General features: G+C 33.7%; 1 protein-coding gene across 5 annotated transcripts in view; it reads left to right on the forward strand.

Annotated features, from left to right (window-relative positions):
• The window catches only part of FKBP5 (FKBP prolyl isomerase 5), a 150,079-nt gene that overhangs the window by 116,972 nt on the left and 10,111 nt on the right, over window positions 1-22,996 (forward strand). For all 5 annotated transcript variants that reach the window (XM_031964995.1, XM_031964996.1, XM_031964999.1 and 2 more), the window contains 3 exons: window positions 12,160-12,316; window positions 13,966-14,056; window positions 17,290-17,373. In XM_031964995.1, coding sequence (XP_031820855.1) covers window positions 12,160-12,316; window positions 13,966-14,056; window positions 17,290-17,373 — 332 coding nt within the window. The remainder of the gene's footprint in view (window positions 1-12,159; window positions 12,317-13,965; window positions 14,057-17,289; window positions 17,374-22,996) is intronic.

Here is a 22,996-nt window from a genome sequence, read left to right on the forward strand (position 1 = left end):
ATAGAGACCAAGGAGAATATTTAGGAAGGTCTGATTTATTTATCCCCAGGCCTGATGGGAGCAATTCAAATTTTAATCAGTAATGTCTCCCATGTGTACTCTGTTGTTTTATAGAAATTCTCTGTTTGCTATGGTTATTGTTCTTTCAGAGAAGGAGTGGACATTAAATGTGTTCCTGTGTGAAATAAAGGTATAAGAAACTTATTTTGCATAAATAAGACAGTATGGCAAAATCTGGCTGAGTGGGAATACCCTATGATAATCTAGTATTCTCAGGTCTGATAACCAGCAGTGTCTAATAGCAAAGTCATTTTTACAATGTTTCCATTCAAATCCCTGTGACTTAGGAATGAGGGCAAAACTACTGTTCATTACCACAATAATTAAAAAGGGAAAAAATATACACTTACCAGAACTAATGTACATCTTTAGTGTTTTTTTTGAGTTACGAAGCCTCTTTCACAGTATTTCTTCCTAAAACAAGCTGTACAGTATTTGGGTTCTTGCATTCCAGCTTTTGTTACTGCCACTCCTTTCCTTCCCTCCCCCAAAACCCCTCATTTTAATAGGAGTACAAATTGCTGTCTGCACATCCAATTCATGTGCCAGCCACATTCAGAACAGAGTGTTCTGTGCTCTTCAAAACCAAATTGCTTTAGGCAGTGAAAGAACAATAAGTCAGTACTCCAGTTAAGTGATGTTTTGTAGATGAAATGAATTTACTTGATTTAGTTACACTTGGATTATCTATACAGAATCTAATAATTTGAGTCCATTTGAATCTGCAAGGATTTGAGAATTGTTGGAGGAAAACTTTTTTTCCTTTAAGACATATTTAGTTTGGAGAAGAATTTAAAAGCAAGAATGTGGGATGGTATGGAACTTGCCTTTTAAAAAAAAGTGAGCATCTGTTCCCTACTTAAGAAAAATAACTTTGAAGCTCCCTGTTCTATGTTTTTATTTTCTCTGGGTATATCATGAATCATTTGCTCCCATAAATTAACATTGGCCAAGTTTAACATCAGATCTTAAGTACCACAGAGCCTGAATTCTTAGTGATTCATGATGATGACTATTAAATATTTATTAAAATAAGTACAGGACTAGAAAATGTCAAAAGTGAGTAATCATGTGTCCTCTGAAGCCAGACCTGCCACAGTTCTTTGGGTAGCATTTGTAAGGATGAAAATCTTGAACAAGACTAATTAGGAATATCTTTCTCACTTTTCTGGGATCCTTTGGCAATTAACAGTCTCTGATGTTGGTGATGAGCATTTGTATATCCTTGTTCTAAGGTCAGAAATCAATTAGCATTGTGATATCCTTTGTAAATGCAGTGAATCAGTGGGTCTAGACCTGATCATGCACTTCCAAGTGGACAGGCAAACTATGCAATTTGCCTAATACAGCTAGTAAATAAATGCCTAAGGTTAAATCTTAAGTTCAGTGTTTTTATTTTCTGCATTATGCTACTTTCCCCTATTCTGGCTTTGACATTACAGACACTCAATGCTCAATTTAAAAAATCTTATTGGTACATTTTAATGTTCATATATCATAGTCATTTTGAGGAAGAAAAATTCCTCTTTCCTCCTCCCACATTGAAACCTCCCTCATTAAGAAAGAAAAAAATTAAGCAAAAACATCAAATACAGTGTTTACACGATGTGCAAACATATACATCATTCTGTCTTAGTAATTGTCCACATTTGTGACATGAGGAGTGAAAAATGTTTCATTATATTTTGCTTTTTTCAGTTAATTAATTTAGCCTCTTTTTAATGATCTCTTCACCTACATTGTTATAGCATTGTGTGTATTTTTTGTAGTTTTGGTTTGTTTGTCTTTTTTAACTTCAGATCAGTTCATAGAGATCTTTCCATGTTCCTTTAATTCTCAAGATTCAGCATTTCCTACTTTACAATAATACATTATATTTAGGGTGAGATGGATAGATAGTGTCATGGAAGCAACAAACATGAGCTTGGACAGACTTAAGGATAGTGAAGGATAGGAGGCCCCCAGGTGTGATATGGGCCAAGAGGCCTTGAAGAGTGGAACATGATTTGGACAACAATATTAACATATGTTACTTTGTTCAGTTGTTCAATCATTGACGGGTATCAGTTCCTTATCTCTTTTTTTTTAATTCCTCATATTTTTATAATACTCAAATGTTTGCTGATTGATTGCTAACTAGCATTAAGAGCACCGTATTGAGTATTTTTGGGTACTGTCAGTTCTGCTATGACACTGCATATGCTTTCCTAAAAAATCACCATACTCTATTATACAATAAAAACCTCAGTGCTTATGGGAAAAATGAAACTAAGACACAATACTCAAATACTTCATCATTTTAAAAAGATAGGAACTTTATAAAAATGGTAAATGGCTAGAAAAAATGTAACTACTACAGTAAATAGTGGTTGTATCTGTAGTCTTACACTTTTATTCTCTCTGGCCTCAGTTTCCATTGGACCAAACTGATAAAGGTGCCTGCTATTAGAAAGATACATATTTTCAAGATAAATATTAGCAGACGATTGACTCTACATTAGACTTCTGTGAAATGTCTTTAACTTCTTTAATATATATGCCTAGTATAGATGTTTCTTAATTCATTGTCCTAGATAGAAATTTCAATTTAAATATTACTACCTTAAAAGAATAATTCATATCCATGCAAAATGTCAGATCTGTTCTGGTTAAAAAAAAGAAAGAAAAGAAATACAAGGGGAATTTTTTTTTTACTACTTTCTAAGTTCTGCTTATAGTCATGACTTTTAGTGTCTGATTTAAAAGTAACTTTATTTTGTCTATTTCAGAGAATTTTGCTAATTGTCAGTAAACATTTATTAAGGATCTTTTATAAGCCAAACATTATGTTAAGTGCTAAAGATACAAAGAAAAGAATAAAACAGTTCCCATTCTCAAGGGATTCGTTCTAAATCAGGAGACAACATGCCAACAACTATGTGTGAATAAGATGTATATAGTAGAAATTGGAAATAATCAATAGAGGAAAGGTATTAGAATTCATTAGTTTCAAGAAAAGCTTCTTGTTGAAAGTGGAATCTGAACTGAAATTTGAAGAAAACCAGGACACAAAGAGGAGGGAGGAGCATTCCAAGTACTGATGACCACCAGAGAAGTGCTAAGGCTGGAAAATGGAGCATCTTGTTTGAAAAACAGTCTAGCAATCTCACTACTGGGTCTGTATCCCAAGAAACCATAAAAGAGGGGAAAGAATCCATATGTGCAAAAACGTTTGTAGCAGCCCTTTTGTAGTGATAAGGAACTGGAAATTGAGTGAATGCCCATCAACTGAAGGCTGGCTGAATAAGTTATGGTATATAAATGTAATAGAATAATACTATAAAAAAATAGTAAACAGACTGATTTCAGAAAAGCCTGAAAAGACTTAAATGAACTGATGCTGAGTGAAGCAAGTGGAGCCAAGAAAACATTATATATAGCAACATCAAGATTGTGTGATGATCATAGTTGATAGACTTATTTCTTCCCAGCAACTCAGTGATGCAAGGCAATTCTAATAAACTTTAGATAGAAAAAGCCATCTGCGTCCAAAGAGACAACTATGGAGACTGAATGAATTTTCACTTTTTTGTTGTGTTTTTTTTTCTTTCTCATTGTTTTCCCCTTTTTTCTGGTTTTTCTCTCCCAACATGACTCTACATGTAAAAAATGAATGTATGCATATAACCTTAAAAATATTGCAAGTAGGCCCTGAGCAAGCCACTTAACCCCAATTGCCTCAGCAAAAAAAAAAAAAAAAAAAAAAAATAGTAAGTAGGCCAGTGTCACTGTATCACAGAGGATAGTGGGGAGGTAAGAGAAGGTTGAAAGATATAGGACAGACTATGAAGAGCTGAAGATGATAGGGAACCACTAGCGCTTTTTGAGTGACAAGATGATGTAGGCAGACCTGTGCTTTAGGAAGATTACTTTGGCATCTCAGGAGATAATAGAATAGAGTATGGAAAGATTTGTGACAGGGAGATAAACCAGCTTGCAACAGTACAGCATAAAATAATAAGGGCCTGAATGAATGTCTGGGAACAGAAGAAATCCTATCCAGGAGATCTTATAAAGGTTAAAATAAGCAGACATTCATTGACAACAGATTGGGTATGTCTGAGAAAGAGTGAGGAGTCAAGAAAAATACCTAGGTTGCAAGCCTGGATAACTGAGAGGATGAGATCACCCTCAGCAGTGATAGGGAAGTTAGAAAGGAAGGTTTGGGGGAGAGGTGGAATGAGTTCAGTTTTAAACGTGTTGAGGTTAAGATGTCTATGAAAATCTATTTTTAGTTGTCCGGTATATAACATATGCAATTGGAGATGGGAGACTGAAGGTCTGCAGAGAGGCTGGATAAGTAGATTTGAGAATCATCAATACAAAGATAATTGAATCCACTTGAGTTAACGAGTTTACCACGTGAATTACTATAAAGAGAGAAGAGAAGAGAGCCTAGGACAGATCCTGAAGGATTCCAGCCAGGATTAGTGGGTATGATCGAGATGAAAATCCATCAGAAGAGACTAAGGAGTAGTCACATTGTAGGAAGAAAACTGAAAGGGGGCAGCACCCTGAAAACCTGGAAGTAGTGAGTGTCTAAATAAAGATGAGGATGGACAATGTCTGTAGAAGAGTAACTTTGGAGAGAGCAGTTTTGATGGAATGGTGGACTCATAATATAAGGCCATCTCATAAGTGAGATGAGGTGGAGGTGAAAAGAGTGACAGGGAAATGTGAATTGAGAAGGGAAAAGGAGGATGCTTTAGTGAATGGACTTGGGTGTTTTCATTGAAATACAAGACTAGATTCTCAGGTGGGAAGGGAAGCCATGCAAGATTTGAAAAGGGATGAAAAAGTTTGGAAAAGTTGCTATGATGAGTACTGTAATAAGTTAGGGAGGTTAAAAGGATTGCTTTAGTATACCAGGATCCAGTTGTGGTTTTGTGTCATAAATTTGTAGTGGATCCAATCCACAAGGGCTTTAACCATAAGTAAGGATTCATCCTTATTGTTAGAAATTTTTATTTAAGTGAGAAGATCAATATAAGGAGCTGATGTAATTGTGTGTTTATGATTTTTTCCTAGCTTTGTGTTCTGAAGCATTTTAAGTAGGTGCAAAAGCAGAACGTGGTTGGGTCTAGGGCTGACAATATCAGCAATAGGAAAAAGTAACAAGGTTACCTTTGTAACATAAAGTTAAACTGGTTCAGCAAGAAATCAAAATGGGTAATCTCAAAAGGAGAAGAGGCTACTTGGTGATGAAGGTAGAGCAGTAAGTCTGGAAATAGCAATGGAGAAGTAGCAGTATCCCACCTCAACAAATAGAGACAACCAGTGCTGGAGAGGGTGGCCTGAAAGGCTATGTTATCAACAAGGAACTAGTTCTCATTGAGAGCCAGAATAAGAAAGGAAAAGATTTAAGATAAAAGCTGATTAGTTACATACAGATTATATGTATGTATGGAGTAAGGCGCGTACATTGGGAGGGTTGGGTTGGAGTAGCTGGGAATAAGGAAATGGGCAAAGGAGGATGAAGCATAGATTTGCTTCAAGACAGCAGAATCACTAAAATGAGGAAGATATGACTGGGTGGAAGTTAATTTTTTTTTTTTTTTTGCAAATGGGTTCAGAAAGATTTTTACCATAAGTAAGGGTTCCTCCTTAGGATTAGAATTTTCTATTTAGGTGAGACCACCAATACAAAGAGCTGAAGGGATTATATTTCTGTCCTGTCCTTGCCAGCAGGCAAGGAAAGTAGAGGGAGCAGAAAGAAATAGCATCCCCCAATTAATATTACAAGGGAAAGGTCCTCTGTAGGCAGGAAAGGTAGAAAGAGACAAGCCTAAGGGACCAACACCTGATAGAATAGCATCTCTCTAATCCCCTTCATCTGGGATAAGCCAAGCCAGGAGGCATGCATCTTTGAATCCCTTGTTGATAGGAAGGGACCAAGATCATTAGACCATCTTGAGATGTGACTTCTCCTTTGATCCCCCTTCAGGCAGGAATGGTGAGAAGAGACTAGGTTGTTAGACTAGCACACTATTGTGTGAAAATATTCTACTTTACTTTCTTAAAATGTTTTTCTTTTCTCTTCTATTAGCATTTATTTGTAGCTAATATCTTTACTGAATTTAATGGATGGATTATAATATTTAGAGAACATTTCTTTGTGTATATGTATGCACACATATCGTATAATTTTATAATATACATGTTATTTTTAATGCCTCAATTTCCTCATCTATAAAATGGGGATAATAGCATTTACTTCCTAGGATTATTGTGAGGATAAAACATGATCATTTTGAAAATTCCTAGATTTTCTGTTTAGAGACTTTCAAACATGATTCAAACGTAAGCTATAATGAATGTGTGTTTACAACTACCTCCCATACTAAGTGTACTCTTTGAGAAGAAGGTGATAATAATATTAGTAAGCAAGAAGATAAAGTATTAAAGTGTTTGTAATCTTATGAAATATCTCTTAGGATATGACTTCATAAATTGTTTCCATTAGCTTAATTAACTAAAATACATCTAACCTTAGCAAATTTTCTTCAAAAATAATGCCATGTTATAGTCTAAGAAAATTTAAATATTTTAAATGTTCAAAGTATTTGAGAAAGCTAATTTTCTTTTCAAGCACTTGGAAAGCATCAATTAAAATTAATAATGAAAAAGCATTTATTATGTGTCAGCCAACAATGTAAGTACTAGAGAAGCAAATACAAAAGCTGTCCTCAAGGAACTTACATTCTAGAGGAGTGGTGGGTTAGAAAGTTTTAGAGGTTAGTGAAATGATAGAATGTTCAGTTGATTTAAGTCCTTTCCAGAGACAATAGTAATGCTGACTTGATCAGTTACAGTTCTTGGTAGTAGAAATAAGGAAGTGGCAGTTTAGAAAGAAGGATTCATGTTCCTATGGAATTCAGAGCTGAGTATCACAGCTTCCCTAAGGCATGATCTCCAGAAATGTAATCTAGAGGGTAGAACAGTAATAGCACCAGCAAGATAAGAATATGCTCAGGGATTGTAATAATAAGTTTTATAAGACTCTAGTATCTAAAACAAGAAAGGATGATGGAGATAGTCTAATCGAATTTTCATATTTTATACATGAGAAAACTGAGGCTAAGAGGCTTAGTGACTTATCCAAGAACATCCAACTAAGTGGCAGCACTAAGATTTAAAGTGAGATTCTCTGAGAATCAAAGTCCCCAGATCAATTTCAACTCTACAAATTTAATAATGCTTTCTTCTCAATAACTTTATGAGGTAGATAGTACAAGTATCATTATTCTCATTTTAGAGATGTGAAAACTAAAATAAAATGACTATAGTTGAGCTGGAATTTGAACCCAGGTCTTCTCACAAAGTCTAGACATACTGATACCTTAAGGTCATTTCTAAACTATTTTGCTACAGTAAGAACCTAAAAGTAATCTAACCAACTTTCTTCCAAGATGGCTACCTGTACAGGAAGCAAACAACCCAGTTACTATATACTTACTCTAGCAAAACCTTGAAGTTTATATTAGGACTGAATAGTGATCAAGAAATTTAATAAGAAATTACAATAAGGGACTTCTTCTAACCCAAAATTGCTCAAAAGTCAACTAGAATTCCAGAGGTATAAAATTTAGCATCAATAATACTGGCAAAAAGGCAGAACATGTAAGATTCAGGGTCCAGAGGTAGCCAGAATGAAGATTTCCCTTTAGAAAAACTCAAAAATAGAAACCTTGGAAGCCTTAGGAGGAATGGCTACATTCAGGGACCAACAGCCAGAGCAGTGTCAATCAGCACTATAGAGGGTCAAACCAAAGTATTCCTGGTCTCAGGGACTTTGAGGTCTCTAACAGTCTGTCTGAGTCTCCAGAGAAAGAGATCTGAAAATCTTGTGTTCCTAATCTCAAAATTCATGGAGACCCAGCCTCAACATACAAAGGTCAGTATCAGAACCCAGGGTAAGACCAAACAAGGCTGACCACTGCACCCAAAAAGGCAGTAGGAGATGGAGTCTGACCCTGACACAACGCCCCATTTCAGGAGAGATGAGGAAATCAAAGAAAAATATTGACCATTATCAAATAGCATTGCAAATCACCTAAAAGAAAGACTGAATACATGTAATATGTAAGCAGAAACCCAAAGGGGAAAAAAATCAATTTTCCACAAGGACTACATGAAAAAAGAAATTAAGCAAGAGATTAGAATTGGAATTTAGCTTAGAAGAAACAGTAATCAACCTCATCCAAGAAATGAACTCTTAAAACTAGAACAAATCAAAACAGAAATCACTGACTACAAGAGACAGCAAAAAACATTAGAACAAAATCAAGATTGAAAAAAAAAATAAGAGAAAATGTAAGGTATTTAATTTCAAAAGAAATAAACTTGGAAAATAGGTTGAGAGATAATTTAAAATAACTGAACTCCCTAAAAATCATGGGGGGAAAAGAGTTAGATAGTATATTTCAAGAAATCATAAATAAAAACTTTCCCAAGCTATTAGAACCAGAGGAAAAAATATAGATTATTTCGGATGCCAAAGAGGAAAATACCAGAAATGTCATAGCCAAAATCCATAGTTCCCAGGTTAAAGAAAAAGTTACTGCAAATATCCAGATGCAAATCAAATACTAAGGAACTCCAGTAAGAATCACACAAAACCTGCCAGCTACTACTAAGAAATTAAAAAATATAATATTCCAAGAGACAAAATAGACAGTCTTACTATCAAGAATGACTTGCCCTGCAAAGCTAAGTATAGTATTAAAGGGGGGAAATAGACTTTTAAATGGAATAAAAGACTTTAAAGCATTTTTAAAAATTATTATAGCTTTTTATTTACAAGATAGATGCATGGATAATTTTTCAGCATTGACAATTGCAAAACTTTTTGTTCTGATTTTTCCCCTCCTTCCCCCAATCCCCTCTCCCAAATGGCAGGTAGACCAATACATGTTAAATATGTTAAAGTACATGTTAAATACAATATATGTATACATATCCATACAGGTTAAAGCATTTTTAATGAAAAGACCTGAGTTGAGTAGGAGCTTTGAAATACAAAGTCAAGAAAAACCTAGAAAGATAAATTTGAGTAATTGGAAGGAGCTGCATGATGATGTAATGACAACATTCTAATGAGGATGAAGAAATGGTATCCCTTCAAAATCTTCAAAAGGTATTGAGGAAGCTAAATAAGAAAAACAGAGGTCTTAAGCATAGATTGGTTCTATTTAAGGCTTTGAAGAAGAAAAAGAGGGAGGAGAGTAGTGGGAGGAGAAGAGAAGTACACTAGTAAGAAAAAGGGTTAGTTTGCTATTTTGTTATTGGAACACATGAGAAGAATATATGGAGGAAACATGGAAGAAAGGGTGGAGGAAGTGGGTTTGAGATGACCTTATTGTTATATAAAAATGATTAATGAAGGATTGAGCCTGTAGATACATGAAAATTTTGATGTAGAAATATGTCAAAATCAACCGAGAAATAAGAGGACAAAATAAGAAGATAGTCACAGAAACAAACTTCCTGATCCTGAAACAGGGATTTAGAAAGAGCTAGAATCTAAGAGAGGTAACTTAGATTGCCCCTTAGACAGCTGGGGAATAATTAAACAAATTGTGGTATATGAATGTAATGTTATATCACTGTACCATAAGAAATGACAGGGCTGATTTCAGAGAATCCTAGGTTGTGTGAACTAACACAGAGTGAAGCAAAACCAGGAAAACAAGTAACAATGTAAAGAAAAAGCAACTTTGAAAGACTTAAGAACTCTTAATAGTGCAGTAACCAGGAAGGTCCACCTACCTTGAGCCAAAATGAGTATGGTGCTAAGACAAATTTTTGGATTTTCTCAAATCTCCAGCATTATATGGCCATCTATGCTTATTTTTTTAAAGCATTCTTTTTATTTTATTCTGTTTTTGATTGGAAGAGAGGAAGTCAGAAGAAGTTAGTTATTAGTGAAAGAAATGGTTTCATGTGGAATCCTCTTTGCATTCTGTGTGTATGAAAATTCTTTTTTACCAGTACTTAAGTTCAGAAATAATTAAGAAAAATAAAATAAACTGTAGCAAGATTTGTCATTTTGTCAGCCTAAGAAACTTTCTTTGCTTAACAGCCTTGTGACTTTGTAAATAAGTCCCAGAGTACATAAAACATAAAACATTGGAGGCTGTGACTTGCCCATGTTCACATAGCTAATAAGGATCAGAGATGGAATTTGAATACTGGTTTTTCAAACTCTAAACCCAGCACATGGATACTAATCAAACTATATTCCTTTAAAATGTGTTCTCCAATTCTAACCTTTTCAATATGAATTTTTAATTACTTAGGTTTTACTAAAATTTGGACTATTTTAAAGATGACAAATGGTATCTATTTTATATTCAAATATGGTACATGATGTTTGCTTATGTGCCAATAATATACGTGCACACCCAGCTTAGCTTTCTTTTCCAATTATTATTCCACTCCAGTTAAACCATCTTAGTTAAGTCTCTTAATCAGAAGAATCATTAGAGGTCCTATCCCTGGATTGATCCTATAAGAAATTTGTTGGGTCATTAATGTACAAAATCAGTTTCACCTGCCAGGGATGAAGAAATTGTTAGTATATTTAACAGGGTAAGTTCAGCACTCCTAAGCACAAATTGTTTTTTTTTTTTCTTCTTTCCCTCCTTCCTTCTTTATTTTTTCCCTTCTTTCCTTCATTCCTTACTCTGCTGGGTATGCTCTTGTAATTCTTTTCTTCAAATTCCCAAGGCTAGAATGAAAGTTACTCAGTTAACACCAAATATTGACTTTAAATTCCTGATCTTTCTTGGGAATTAGATGAGTAGGTCATGAAATCAAAGAAGTTTAAAGTTGGGTGGAACCAAAGAGAGTAAGTAACCATAAAGGGAGGAATGTTAGAATTAAATCTGTATTTAAGATTTTTTTAAACTAATGAAAAAAACTATTTAGCTTGGAGGCTATGGGATATAACTAGTATTTTTTCAAGGTCTAAAAAACAAGTATTGGCCTTACATAGATCTAGTCTTAGAAGCCCTATAGGAAAGAGTTATTTTGGAAGCACACATTTTCCCTAAGATAATATTGAAGAAAAAATTTCTACCCAGCTGGATTAATTAATTTAAAAATTATGAGTGCTTACCATATTTATTCTACACTTTGGTAAATGCTGTAGAATAAATTACCAACAAGCAAAAAAGTCCCAGTCCTCAAGCTTACATTATATATAATAAGGTAAAAACAACACATAAAGGAAAGTGTTTTGAATAGAAGAAGAAATCAGAATAGTGATGGGAGTAGTATCATCTCATTTGCTACTTCTCTGTTGCTAGGAATGGTAATGTTATGTTGATTATTGCTTGCAAAGCTAGTTGAAAACAGGAAGAAAAGGTTCTTAATAACATGGTCTAGAGATAGTCAAGAAGGACTAAGACTAGTTGAAATGATGACAAATAGGAACCCAAGGTCATAGGATTGGCATTGTTTTAATTTTATCTTTAATCCCAGGTATTTTTATAATTATTATTTAAATAATAGAACATTATCAATTATCTTAACTAGTAAAGACATATAGAGATTGGATGAGTTGTCCATAGTCACAATATAGCCATTTTTAGTTTTTTACCTTCTCAATCTAATTATCAATTTATAAAAAACTGAACTTGAAACAGAAAGAATAGTGGTAAAAGTCAAATTTTCAAAATTGGGGAAGCTGGAATTTGAAAAGATGATTAAATATTTATCTTAATAAATACATTAATAAACTGGTGAGTAAGCATGTGCCTTTAAACCCAGTTATAAGGAGAGCCAAGGGTTAGTGGTTTTTGATCTTTGGAATTGTGAACTGCAGTGGGCTAAGGCAATCAGATGCTGAACTAAATCTAGCATCAATGTGATAAGCTCCATGTGTTTGAAACAGAAAAAATCAAAGCTTCCATGCTGATCAGTAGAGAGATCAGACCCATTAGCAGCCCTGAACTTCCAATCTGAAAAATAAAGGGAAAATAAGTAATGAGGAAAATCATGTTCCTTTTTGCTCACTTACTTCTGCTACTTTAATGACTTCTTTCTCTTTTCTTTCAGTCCACTTGGAAGGCTCCTGTGGTAACAGGACATTTGATTGCAGAGATGTAGTATTTGTTGTTGGAGAAGGGGAAGACCATGACATCCCTATAGGAATTGATAAAGCCCTGGAGAAAATGCAGAGGGAAGAACATTGTATTTTGTATCTTGGACCACGGTAAGTAACATTTCTGACCAGCATATACAGTAAGATCATCTGAAAAATAAAACCATACTCATTCTCTTGATCTTGAAGCTATTTTCAGCTTAAATCAATAGTGGTAATTAAAACAATTCATTTAAGAATTTAAGATTACTGGAGACCTTAGAGTGAGGTTAATAAGTTTTATTATTATCTTGAAGTTCTAAGTTCTGAACACATTTAATTAACAGTGTGATGTAGAGTGGAAAAGAGTACTGAACTTGGATTCAAGAGAAATCAACTTTTGAACAGCACCTCTGACATTTACAGGTTGTGTAAATGAACAAATCACTTAATCTTTCTATGCTTCAGTTTCTTCATCTGTAAAATGAAGGTATTAAATATCTGATGTTCATATGTATAAAGGCTATTGTGAGGATTAAATGAGATAGTATACATAAAACACTTTGGAAACTATTATTATAAATAGTAATTTTCAAGCTTCATTGTTTTCATAGGCAAGACTAACAGAATTAAGGTATTTTTTTTCCTTTCTTCCATTAGCAGAAGTACCTAGAATAGGATGTTGTTAATTTTACTCATATAGATTCCATCATTTTCTTCCTCTTTTCTCCTAAATATAGTACAGTAGTAGTAGAATAAGGGACCCAAAGTTGACTTACTACCCACTTGAACATGTAGCCTCTGTAAGAAAGTATGTACTTCCTGGATCTAAAGGCAGCAACCAGAAGATGACTCATTTTTGCCTTCATTTTTCCCATCACAAGTTGATCCATTAGCACTTCTAAGCTTAATACTATTGGAGATGTACAGAGTCTTGTAGAAAAACATTTTTTGCATCTTATTACCCTTTATTGTTTTAGTAACGGTGATCATAGATGAAAATTTTTCACAATTTTTATGGTAACCTCCTCCAAGTAAGGAGAGAATTGACATTACAGTGGCATGACCAGAGAGCTATATAATGAGATATATTGTGAAGAGAATCTAGAATTGAGTAGCAATAACAGAATTATGCAGTTTTACGTAACTTTATAAGAAATATGTTTTGTAAGAGGGCTCATTTCTTGGGAAGAATCTATTGTGTTAAAATGTGTCGGTTCAAATAAATAAAGCTTTCAGCTTTGATGATTTCTATTATCTGTGATTCCCATTTTTTAAAAACTTGAAGAAATATAAGGACATATTTCCCCTTTGGAAACATGAGCCATGTTTTCAATTATCTAGTTAGAAGTGACACTCTTTGAAAGCTACACTTTCTTGTAAATGACTTGAAAAATATCTCTGCCAAACACCAATATCTCTTACAATGGTTCTTTTTTGTTCTGGCATCCCTTTTGATAAAACTCAAAAAAGACATTCCATAAAGAGAGCTGTTTTTTGTAAGAGAAAAAGGTAAATGCTAATTAAAAGAATATAACAGCATTTAAAATCACATTGTGTAAGCTTTCCCAAGTAGTAAAGGTAATGTATTCCTTCTGAATGTGAAGGAAAAACTGCCAAGAGAATAGTTGGTGCCATGTTTCCTAGTCCACATCTGGTTCATCTCCAATGTAGGTAGCTTTCAAATTAATAAAAAGTCTATGATATTTTAGAAGGCTGAACAAGATACCTAAAAGCACACTGACTCCTTCAAAAATCTTAGTTTTTATTCTTCATTTCAGATATGGCTTTGGAGAATCTGGGAAACCTGAATTTGGAATTGAGCCTAATGCTGAGCTTGTATATGAAGTTATTCTTAAGAGCTTTGAAAAGGTAACAAGATAAAGACTTCAAAAGTGATAGAATTCCTTTCCTCTTCTTCCCTTAAGCAGTAGTTTTTGTCAGTAGGTTTGTATGCATTCTGTTTGTTAGTGTGGAATTGGTAGTTTGGCTTTTGTACATCAATAACAGTACAACATAGCTAATATAACAAATGAGGCCCTCACTGCTTATTTTGTTGGTGTGTGTCAGCTTATTTCACTGCTTTTGGGTGAAGTCCAAGTCTTGTTCCTTTATTTGTTTCTAGACTTGCTCTTTTTTGTACTTTTTTTCTGGGTTGAAGACAAAAAGGTTCATGATTTGCCAAGCACTTCCACAGGGAGGGCATTTTTTCAGTCCTGAACAGTTTGTACCCTTTGCAGGAATTTTGAGATGAGCATACTATTAGCCAACATACCAAGTAGCACAGTTTACCTTATTCAATGTCAACAGAGACTGATAAGCCTTTTTACTCTGGAGTCTTTTCGTTTCATCTTTTCAAATGAGGAAGAAAAAATATTTTTTAATAGCTTACCATGGACCCCAAAAATTTCATACTTGCTCAGACCTAGTTTTCTGGCTATCTTATGACTCTCAAAAAGCAGTATAATTAGACAGGTATAAGGCCTACAACTACTAGAGAGAACATCAAAAGTGATTTTGTCTTACCTATTCCCAAATAATTGGTGAAATCAGATTTTTCTTGACTCAAGGACAAAAATTCTGGGAGTCTTTTCTCATTTTCTACCCTTCTAGACACCTCTAGCATTTTATACCATTGACCAACCACCCTTCACTCTCCATATTCCTCCTGTTAGTTAACCTTAGGTAAACCAATGATCATTATAATCTTATACTTTAAAATTTTCAGCATCCTTAAACAGTTACTTTATTTAAAGATCCCCAAGAATAGATCTGAAAGTGGAGATAGCAGATAAACATTTTGCTTGAAACTCCTGAAAGTGAGGAAAAATGTATATGTCAGAAATGGGAATTTTCTTAAACAAAAAAGGAAAACTAGGAATCTATCCTTGGAATTGCTACACAATTGCAATATTGGTAAATCTCTATACTATCACCTAAATCTCCCACTTCTGGCCCATTTTAAAGAATATCCTTTAGTAAATCTCCCTTGGACATAAGTCTTAGACACTTAGATTGTTACAAAAGCACTCATTTGGAGAAGCATTTACTATCAAATGAAGGAATTAAAACAGATGGGAGAAATTGGTCAAGTATTCTCATTTTTAAACTTTTTGAGCTCAAGGAGCTCTCATTTCAGTTGCTATTGTGAAAGACCCTAATTTATTCTGTCACCACCTGCATTACACCCTATATTCTAGGGCTGTGTTACAGGATTTCTTCTCTCTTTATACTGCATGTCCTCATCAACTCACATGTCAACTGATGGCACAATAACAGAGTGTTTCAAGTCAGGAAATCCTGAGTTCAAAATCTGGCTTCAGACAGCATGTATATTCCTGGACAAACCATTTAACCTCTGTCTGCCTCATTTACAAAATGGGCATAATATCACCTAACTACGGGGCTATTAAGACAATAAAATGAGATAATATTTATAAAATTCTTAGGCTGGCACATAGCAGATATTTATTTAATAAATTCCTATTTCCTTTATAGGTTTAATTATCATCACTATGTAAATGATTCCCAGATCTATCCCAAAAATCTTCGTGAAATTTAAAGTTCTAGTAACTTCAGAAGTATAAATGCCACAAACTAATTAAAAAAGATCTGAAAAGTTAATGATATGTTTCTTATTAAAATCCTGAATAATCATTGTTTTTTATTATTGCTATACATTGCTTTAGTCAGTTTCCAAACTTCTGTCAGCTACTGCTCAGTGTTTGAAAAAATTGTATTTGTAATCATAGCTTTAAGATGATTCAAAGAATAAGGCATTTTGATGGAAACATGATAGTTTTGATATGACTCTATAAGAAAAAGACTCATGAAGATTGATCAGATGACTTGAAGTGGCCAAGCAAAATGACTTCCTCTACCAATTCGCTGTTATCCAGAAACTGTTGTACATATAATGACACTGTTCCATCTTGTTAAAATTTAAAAATTATTATTCAAAATTCACAGCTACACAAGTGTTATTAGAATAACTAAATTTTCAAATGACATTTTTGTATGTTTGTAGCATTTTCTTCTGAAAATCTTCTGAAACTATTAAAACATACAACTGCACTGACACCTGGCATATTCACTCCACTCCCTTTCCTGAATTCCAGTCCTGTATGACATAGTAAATATTTCAAACTAGACATCACATAGACATTTCAGACTCAACTTATCCAAAATACAACTTGTCATCCTTTCATCAAAAAAAACATAGCTCTTCCAAACTTCTCTAATTCTGTTGAGAGTACCACCATCCCAGATACAAAACCTTGGTGTTATCCTTGTTCTTTATATCTAGTTCATTGCCAAATCTAGTTATATAGTATTTCTTACATCTCATGTTCACTACTCACATAGACATTAGTCTAGTTTAGACCCTCATCACCTCTTGCCTGGACTGTGTGCCTCCTAATTGATCATCTTATTTTAATTTTCTCCCCTCTAATTTATCCTCTATACAACTGTCATGTGACCAGTCACTGTTTGGTAAACTCCATTGGTTCTCTGTCATCTCCAGAATGTTTTTTTGTTTGAAACCCTTTGCAATCTGGCCCCCAACTATCTTTTCAGATTCATTATTTATCTCTTCTCATACTTTATGGCCCATCAAAACTGACTTTCTTTCTGTTCTTCATAAAAGTGGTATATCTCTTTTCTCCTTACTTTTTACTGACCATTCCCCATGCACAGATACTTCATAGAATTCTTTAATTCCAAAACTCAGCTTAAGGACCACTTTCTTTACAAAGCCTGTTCTAATTAGTTTCCAAATGCTATTGCTTTCCCTCCCTAAAATTCCTTGTATTAATTTTATATTATATCTGAATAAGATATAAATTCCTTGTCTTTGTATCTCTGGCACCTAGCATATAAGTGGTTTGTTGGTTCATTGGTTGATTAATCATGGAAAGTTAATTCTTCAAATAATGTTATAAATGTTAGCCAGATGTAGAATTTCATTGGAGGCAATCAAATTTAAACTATATGTTTTTTTTAAAAATCTGTATTTTTTTAAGGTTTCTATTGGTTAAGGGATAGAAGAGTCTTAGGGTGATATTATTTATACTATCATCTATTTATTATGTTGTTGTCTACAGGCCAAAGAATCCTGGGAGATGGACACCAAAGAAAAACTTGAACAGGCTGCTATTGTCAAAGAGAAGGGAACAGTGTACTTCAAGGTGTGTAAATCAAAGTGTTTTCTTTTTATTTTATATCTGTTTTGAATTAACTCTGCATTTTTTCTCATATTTACTGACTTTGGTAATTAAATTGGAGCCTTTATAAAATGAGTGATCTCTAATCACTTCCCCACTCCATTAAACTCAATAAGAGATGATAAATAAGGATGGAGAAAGAATAATTGAAGTTAATCCAAGTGCTCTTTTCAGGAACTTTTTCAAATAAGTAAATAACAAAAATGTATAGCAAACTTTACTGGTAGAAATTTATTTTCCCATTTCCTTAATACTTTTTTACATTTTAGGCAAAAGAGAGTTTGACAGGATGTAAAAGTGAATTTGTATTAGTCCAAATTATGGAATTTGTTCTCCTTTTCTTTGAAGATACTCAAAAGTTTCTGAGAAACATGGCATGTATTAAAAGTCATCAGTGTGCCTCTGAAATCTACTTTCTGTTTTCTAGTATATTATTTTACTAAAGGAGATACCAAATCCCAAAGCTACCAAAATATAATGAAATAATATTTAGTTCAAATACTTCTCCCCAGAGAAAATGTTTTTCCTTAGAAGAGGCTGGAAATATCCCTTTTCCCTCCTCATTTAGCAGTAGGAACAGCACAGGTGTATAGGAGTCTGTCTATCTTTGCCTTTCTCTTTCTCTCCTTACTGTTTGACCATGATTTAGGATAGATAGGTTCATCAAATATACCCCAAAAATGTAATCCGTGTATAAAATGAGAAATTTTCTTCCATCAAAAACTGAGCTGTGGTGTAATAATTAATTTCAAGAGATATTTAATAAACATTACCTTGTGCCTATTTTTGGTAACTATGCCTAACATAGATTCTGTGGGAAAGATGAAAGACAGGTAATATCATTTTTGCCTTCAAGGAACTTGAATAGAAAAAGCTTAGCAGTCACGAAACAAAGTATAATCCTGTATGATAGATAACCACATGCTAAAATGTGCCAAAAGAAAAGGTACCTAAATATATGGTAAATATATTAATGGGGAGGCCCCATGGTATGTACTTTAATAACTTCAGTTTTTCATTTATAATTTAGGTTAACAGTAGCACCTATCTCACAGGGTTATTGAGAATCAAATGACATAATATTTGTAAAGTGCTTTGCAGACATATAAGCATATAAATATAAGCAGCATATAAATAGTAGCTAACATAATTTCAACTTAAAATAGGAGCTTCTCCAACAACATTTGTGACAAGTAATCTTTAAGTGTTTCACTTGAAGAACAGTGGCCAGTCAATCAATAAACATTTATAAAATGCCTTCCATGTGCCAGGCATTATGCTAAAACATCAGCAAAGCAATCTTGCCCTTTTGGAACTTACTTTCTAATTCTAGAAACATCATGTATATAAATAAGTACATAAAAGATATAGAGAGTAGATGGAAGGTAACCATAGAGGTGAAGGCACCAGTACATAGAGGAAACCAGGAAAGTTCTCCTTAAGTAGATAGAATTTGAGCCACAGACTCTAAAAGGTAAAAATTCATTGTTCTTTCTTCTTTATCATCCAGCCTTCAGTGTAGCTTTATATAATCAGAACTATATCTCTTCCAAATTTGTAATTATTTTTTTCTGCATAATTAGTTCCCTTTTCAGTTTGCATTGTTTTGCATAGACTATTTTACCGTCAAGGACAGAGCCAACTATAATTGGACTCTACATCACAGTCATGGATGTGCTTGTAGAGGAGATAGAAATGATACTAAAGAGAAAAATATAGAGAAAACAGCTTGGTTAGACCAACTGTTGGACAGTAGTTCTTAACTTCATATCTGTGAGTGTTTTTAATATTCTGAAAACTATATCTAAATATAATTTGTTTCCTTACAATACTGTATGTAAGAATAATTTTAAGACATTATTCTAAAAAGGAACTTTGCAGAAGCCAAAAAGGTCCATGACACAAAAATGGTAAGAACCCTGATATAAAAAATGCATGATAGAAGTGATGAAATTGTGAAATTTGAATGATTAAATTCATAAGATATATCAAAAAGGCAAGTTGGGGGGAGGGGAGAAATCTCATCCTGAACAAAAGAAACTTAAATAACTACTAATTTCATTGTCTACTTTCCCATCTATACAGAAATGTTTCCATCATCCACATACTAATTGAGGGCATCCTTGATAAATGAGAAATAAGCTTTCACCACAGTCTTCTACCATAGATAATATCTTGCCATCTTTCATTTGCCTGAAAGATGTAGAGAATATAAGATTCCCCTATACTTATTGTTTGTTGACTATAGGAAAAGCATTTGAACAAAATTTCACCTTAAAGGCTGTCTTCTAACAAGATATTTCCTTTCCGTACATCAGAATATTTCAAGATGCTAAGAAAGCTATTGCAACAAAAGTGACCCTATTCAACAACTCTCTGATTATAAAGATCAAAAAAAGTATACAGCAGGAAGTTACAGACTTATCAGAGGTATTCATAGTAAACTATAATGAAAAAGATCCAGCACATATTCCTAGTTAAAATTGAAGATTATCTGTGGTTAACAAGGTCCTTCCAAATACAAATTGCTTGAACCAAGCCCCAGGACATTGCAGAGCCTCCGAAAAGAGAGCCATAATTATTCAAAAGAGTTTGACCTTACTATTCACATAGGAAAAACCAAGTGGAAGATCAGTTAGTCAATAAACATTAAGTGCTTACTGTGTGCCAGGTACTGTGCTAAGTGCATGGGGATACAAAAACAATCCAATGAGAGAAACAGAATACAAACTAATATATACAAAACAAATTACACATAGAATAAATAGAAAATTAACAGAGGGAAGATGCTAGAATTAATAGATGGATAGGTAAGCAAAATGGGAGGAAAATCAGGAGAGAATTTCTGATCAACGTTGTCAAAAGCAGCAGAGTCAAGGAAAATGAGGATTTAGAAAAGGCCATTAGATTTGGCAACTAAGAAATAATAATTTTGGAGAGAACAATTTTTGTGAAATGATAAGGTTGGAAGCCAGATTGTCAGGGTTAAGAGAATGAGAAGAGAGAAGATAAAGGCACCTAGTACAGAGGCTTTTTAATTTAGCTACAAAGGGCAGAAAAGAGATAAGACAATAGAAATTTAAAAAATAGCAGAAAAGAAAAATTTAGGATTTTTTTCAGAGTATAGGGAGACATGGGCATGTTTGGAAGTAGGAAGAAATGTTCCCATGGAGATTAAAAATAAGTGAAAGAATGGGGATGACATAAGGGGCAATTTATTGTAAGAGGATAAAAGGGGATCATTTAGTAAAGAATAAAGCCATTTCATTATGTGAGACACAAATAAAGGAAAGAATGGCAAAGTACCTGAGTAATAGGAAGTGAGGAGGAGGAGGAGGAGAGAATGGTTAATGGCTTCAATTTTTTTTCTTTAAAATATGAAGCAAGGTTCTACAGAACTTGTCAATCTATATCTTTAAGGGACAGTACAAATAGATTGTGAATTGCGCTCAGAGTTAAAACCTGAAGAGAAAGAAAGCTGAATTGCCTTCAGGAAACCCAAAGCTCCTTTAATGACCCCAAACTTCTAGAAACAAAAACCCAATTTATTTTAACACTATTACTCTACCAAGTTTGTATAGCCACAAGACAAAATTCTATAAAGAATTTTTTAAATTAATGTGATCCTGAACAGATCACAATATATAATATAAGAAATTTTGAGACAAAGGAATAAAATATGTCACTGGAGAAATGTGTGATAGGAAAAGAAGACACTCACCATATGGTTAGGACAAGATGACAGCTCGAGTGTTTCACTGATATCTTGTGACATAAAGAGAAATTAAGGAAGGTATTCAGTATTGGTCTCTTAACATGTCAGAGGCCCTTCCCTGCTCTTCCATGGAATCTCTTCTTTATTCATATTACACTCAACCTTTATACTTAGCAATGTACATGTTGAATCATTCCTTTGTACTTTCCCCACCCCAGCAGAAAGTTCTTTCAGAGCAGGGACTCTGATATCTATATTTGTATCCCCAGCACCTAGCACTGTCTTGGATGTGGAAAGTACAATCAGTTCTGCTACAATTTTTAGATATACCTAAAAATTACTGTGCTATGCAAAAACATGCAATAAAAAGCACAGGACTTACTGGAGGAATGGAATTAGAGACATAATGTTCAAAAACGTCAGTGACATACCAAAAAAATAGGAATCTAACAAAAATAGGAGTACAATGATTAAGAGGATAAATGGCTAAGAAATAAATACACATACTACAGTATTTATTGGTAGAAATAAATACACATACTACAGTATTTATTGGTGTGTACTGTTTGACCTATACTGTGTTTCTCATGGACACCAGGCTGGCAAAGTCACCTGTGGGCAAGAGGGCAATGTTGGAGGCAACAAATCCAGGCAGTGGACCTGGAGAATTTTGATATAATAGAAGGTAGAGGAGCTGTACCAGAACATATACTAAAAATGACATATTTGGAAGGTTAAATGGATTTTTTATTATATAGGAAAGTTAATAAATGCAAAAGAATAGCAAAAAAAACAATCTTATAAGATAATACGTGCCATTATTTAAGATACCTGGTAAATGTGTGTGTGACGTGTATATTTTGTGTACTGCTACCTAACTCAGTTCAACTGGGTGCAGTTTCATAGTGCATGAAATCATGTACAAGCAAATGAAAATTTCGCATGTTCATATTATTCACTCCAATTTCATTGAAGTAAATTCATATTTTCAAAAACTAATGTTACAGCAGAACTGAGTGTACCTTATGAATATAAGGTCTCCCAAAGGCTTTAATGCAGTTTTTAACTTTAATAGCTTAAAACTGCACCAAGACCTTTGGGACACTCTGTATTTGTTTAAGGTAATTAAATACATAGCAATAAATAATATTTTTGTACACCAGCAATCTGCTGATCCATTCCCTAACTGGACACTTGAGTTATTTGCAGAATTTTTTTTGGTTTGTTTTGGTCCATTATAAATAGAATTATAGATATCTTTGTATAAACAGGTCTTTAAAATTTTGGATTTATTCCCAATAGAGAAATTATTGGGTCAAAGGTTTTATAACATGCTTCCTAAACCACAGTTTTTATTTTGACTTTTATAAACTACTGAAAAAACCATTTGCACTCTAGTATTCATGAAGCACCTGTATGTCCATGGCATTGTACAAGCAACAAGCAATTGAGGTTCCTATTGTAATTCTATACTGTTCTACACAGGCTGTTGCCATTCCTTACTTTTAAAAACATAAGATTATCAGTATTTACCTAAAAGTATTTCCTTTCCTTTTTCTAGGTATCAAGTGTTTAAAAGGGTTTGATGTGCTCTCACTGGTTATGTTCTGTGTGCATTGTATTCTGGTACCCCCTAGTGTCGATCTTATGAAGTAATCAGATGGTTTTTATCTTGACCTTTTGCTAGCCCAGCAGTTCTCAAACTTTGGTTTCAGTACTGACTCCTTTATTTTCAAAAAAATTATTGAAGATCCCAAAGAGATATATGTGACATATATTTCTATCACCATTTACCATATTGGATATTAAAACTAGTTAATTTTTTTGCATGTCCAAAACAAATTTACTGAAAGATATTCTTTTTTTCCCCTC

This window comes from Sarcophilus harrisii, chromosome 4, assembly GCF_902635505.1.
Source record: "Sarcophilus harrisii chromosome 4, mSarHar1.11, whole genome shotgun sequence".
In the NCBI taxonomy this organism is placed as follows: Eukaryota; Metazoa; Chordata; class Mammalia; order Dasyuromorphia; family Dasyuridae; genus Sarcophilus; species Sarcophilus harrisii.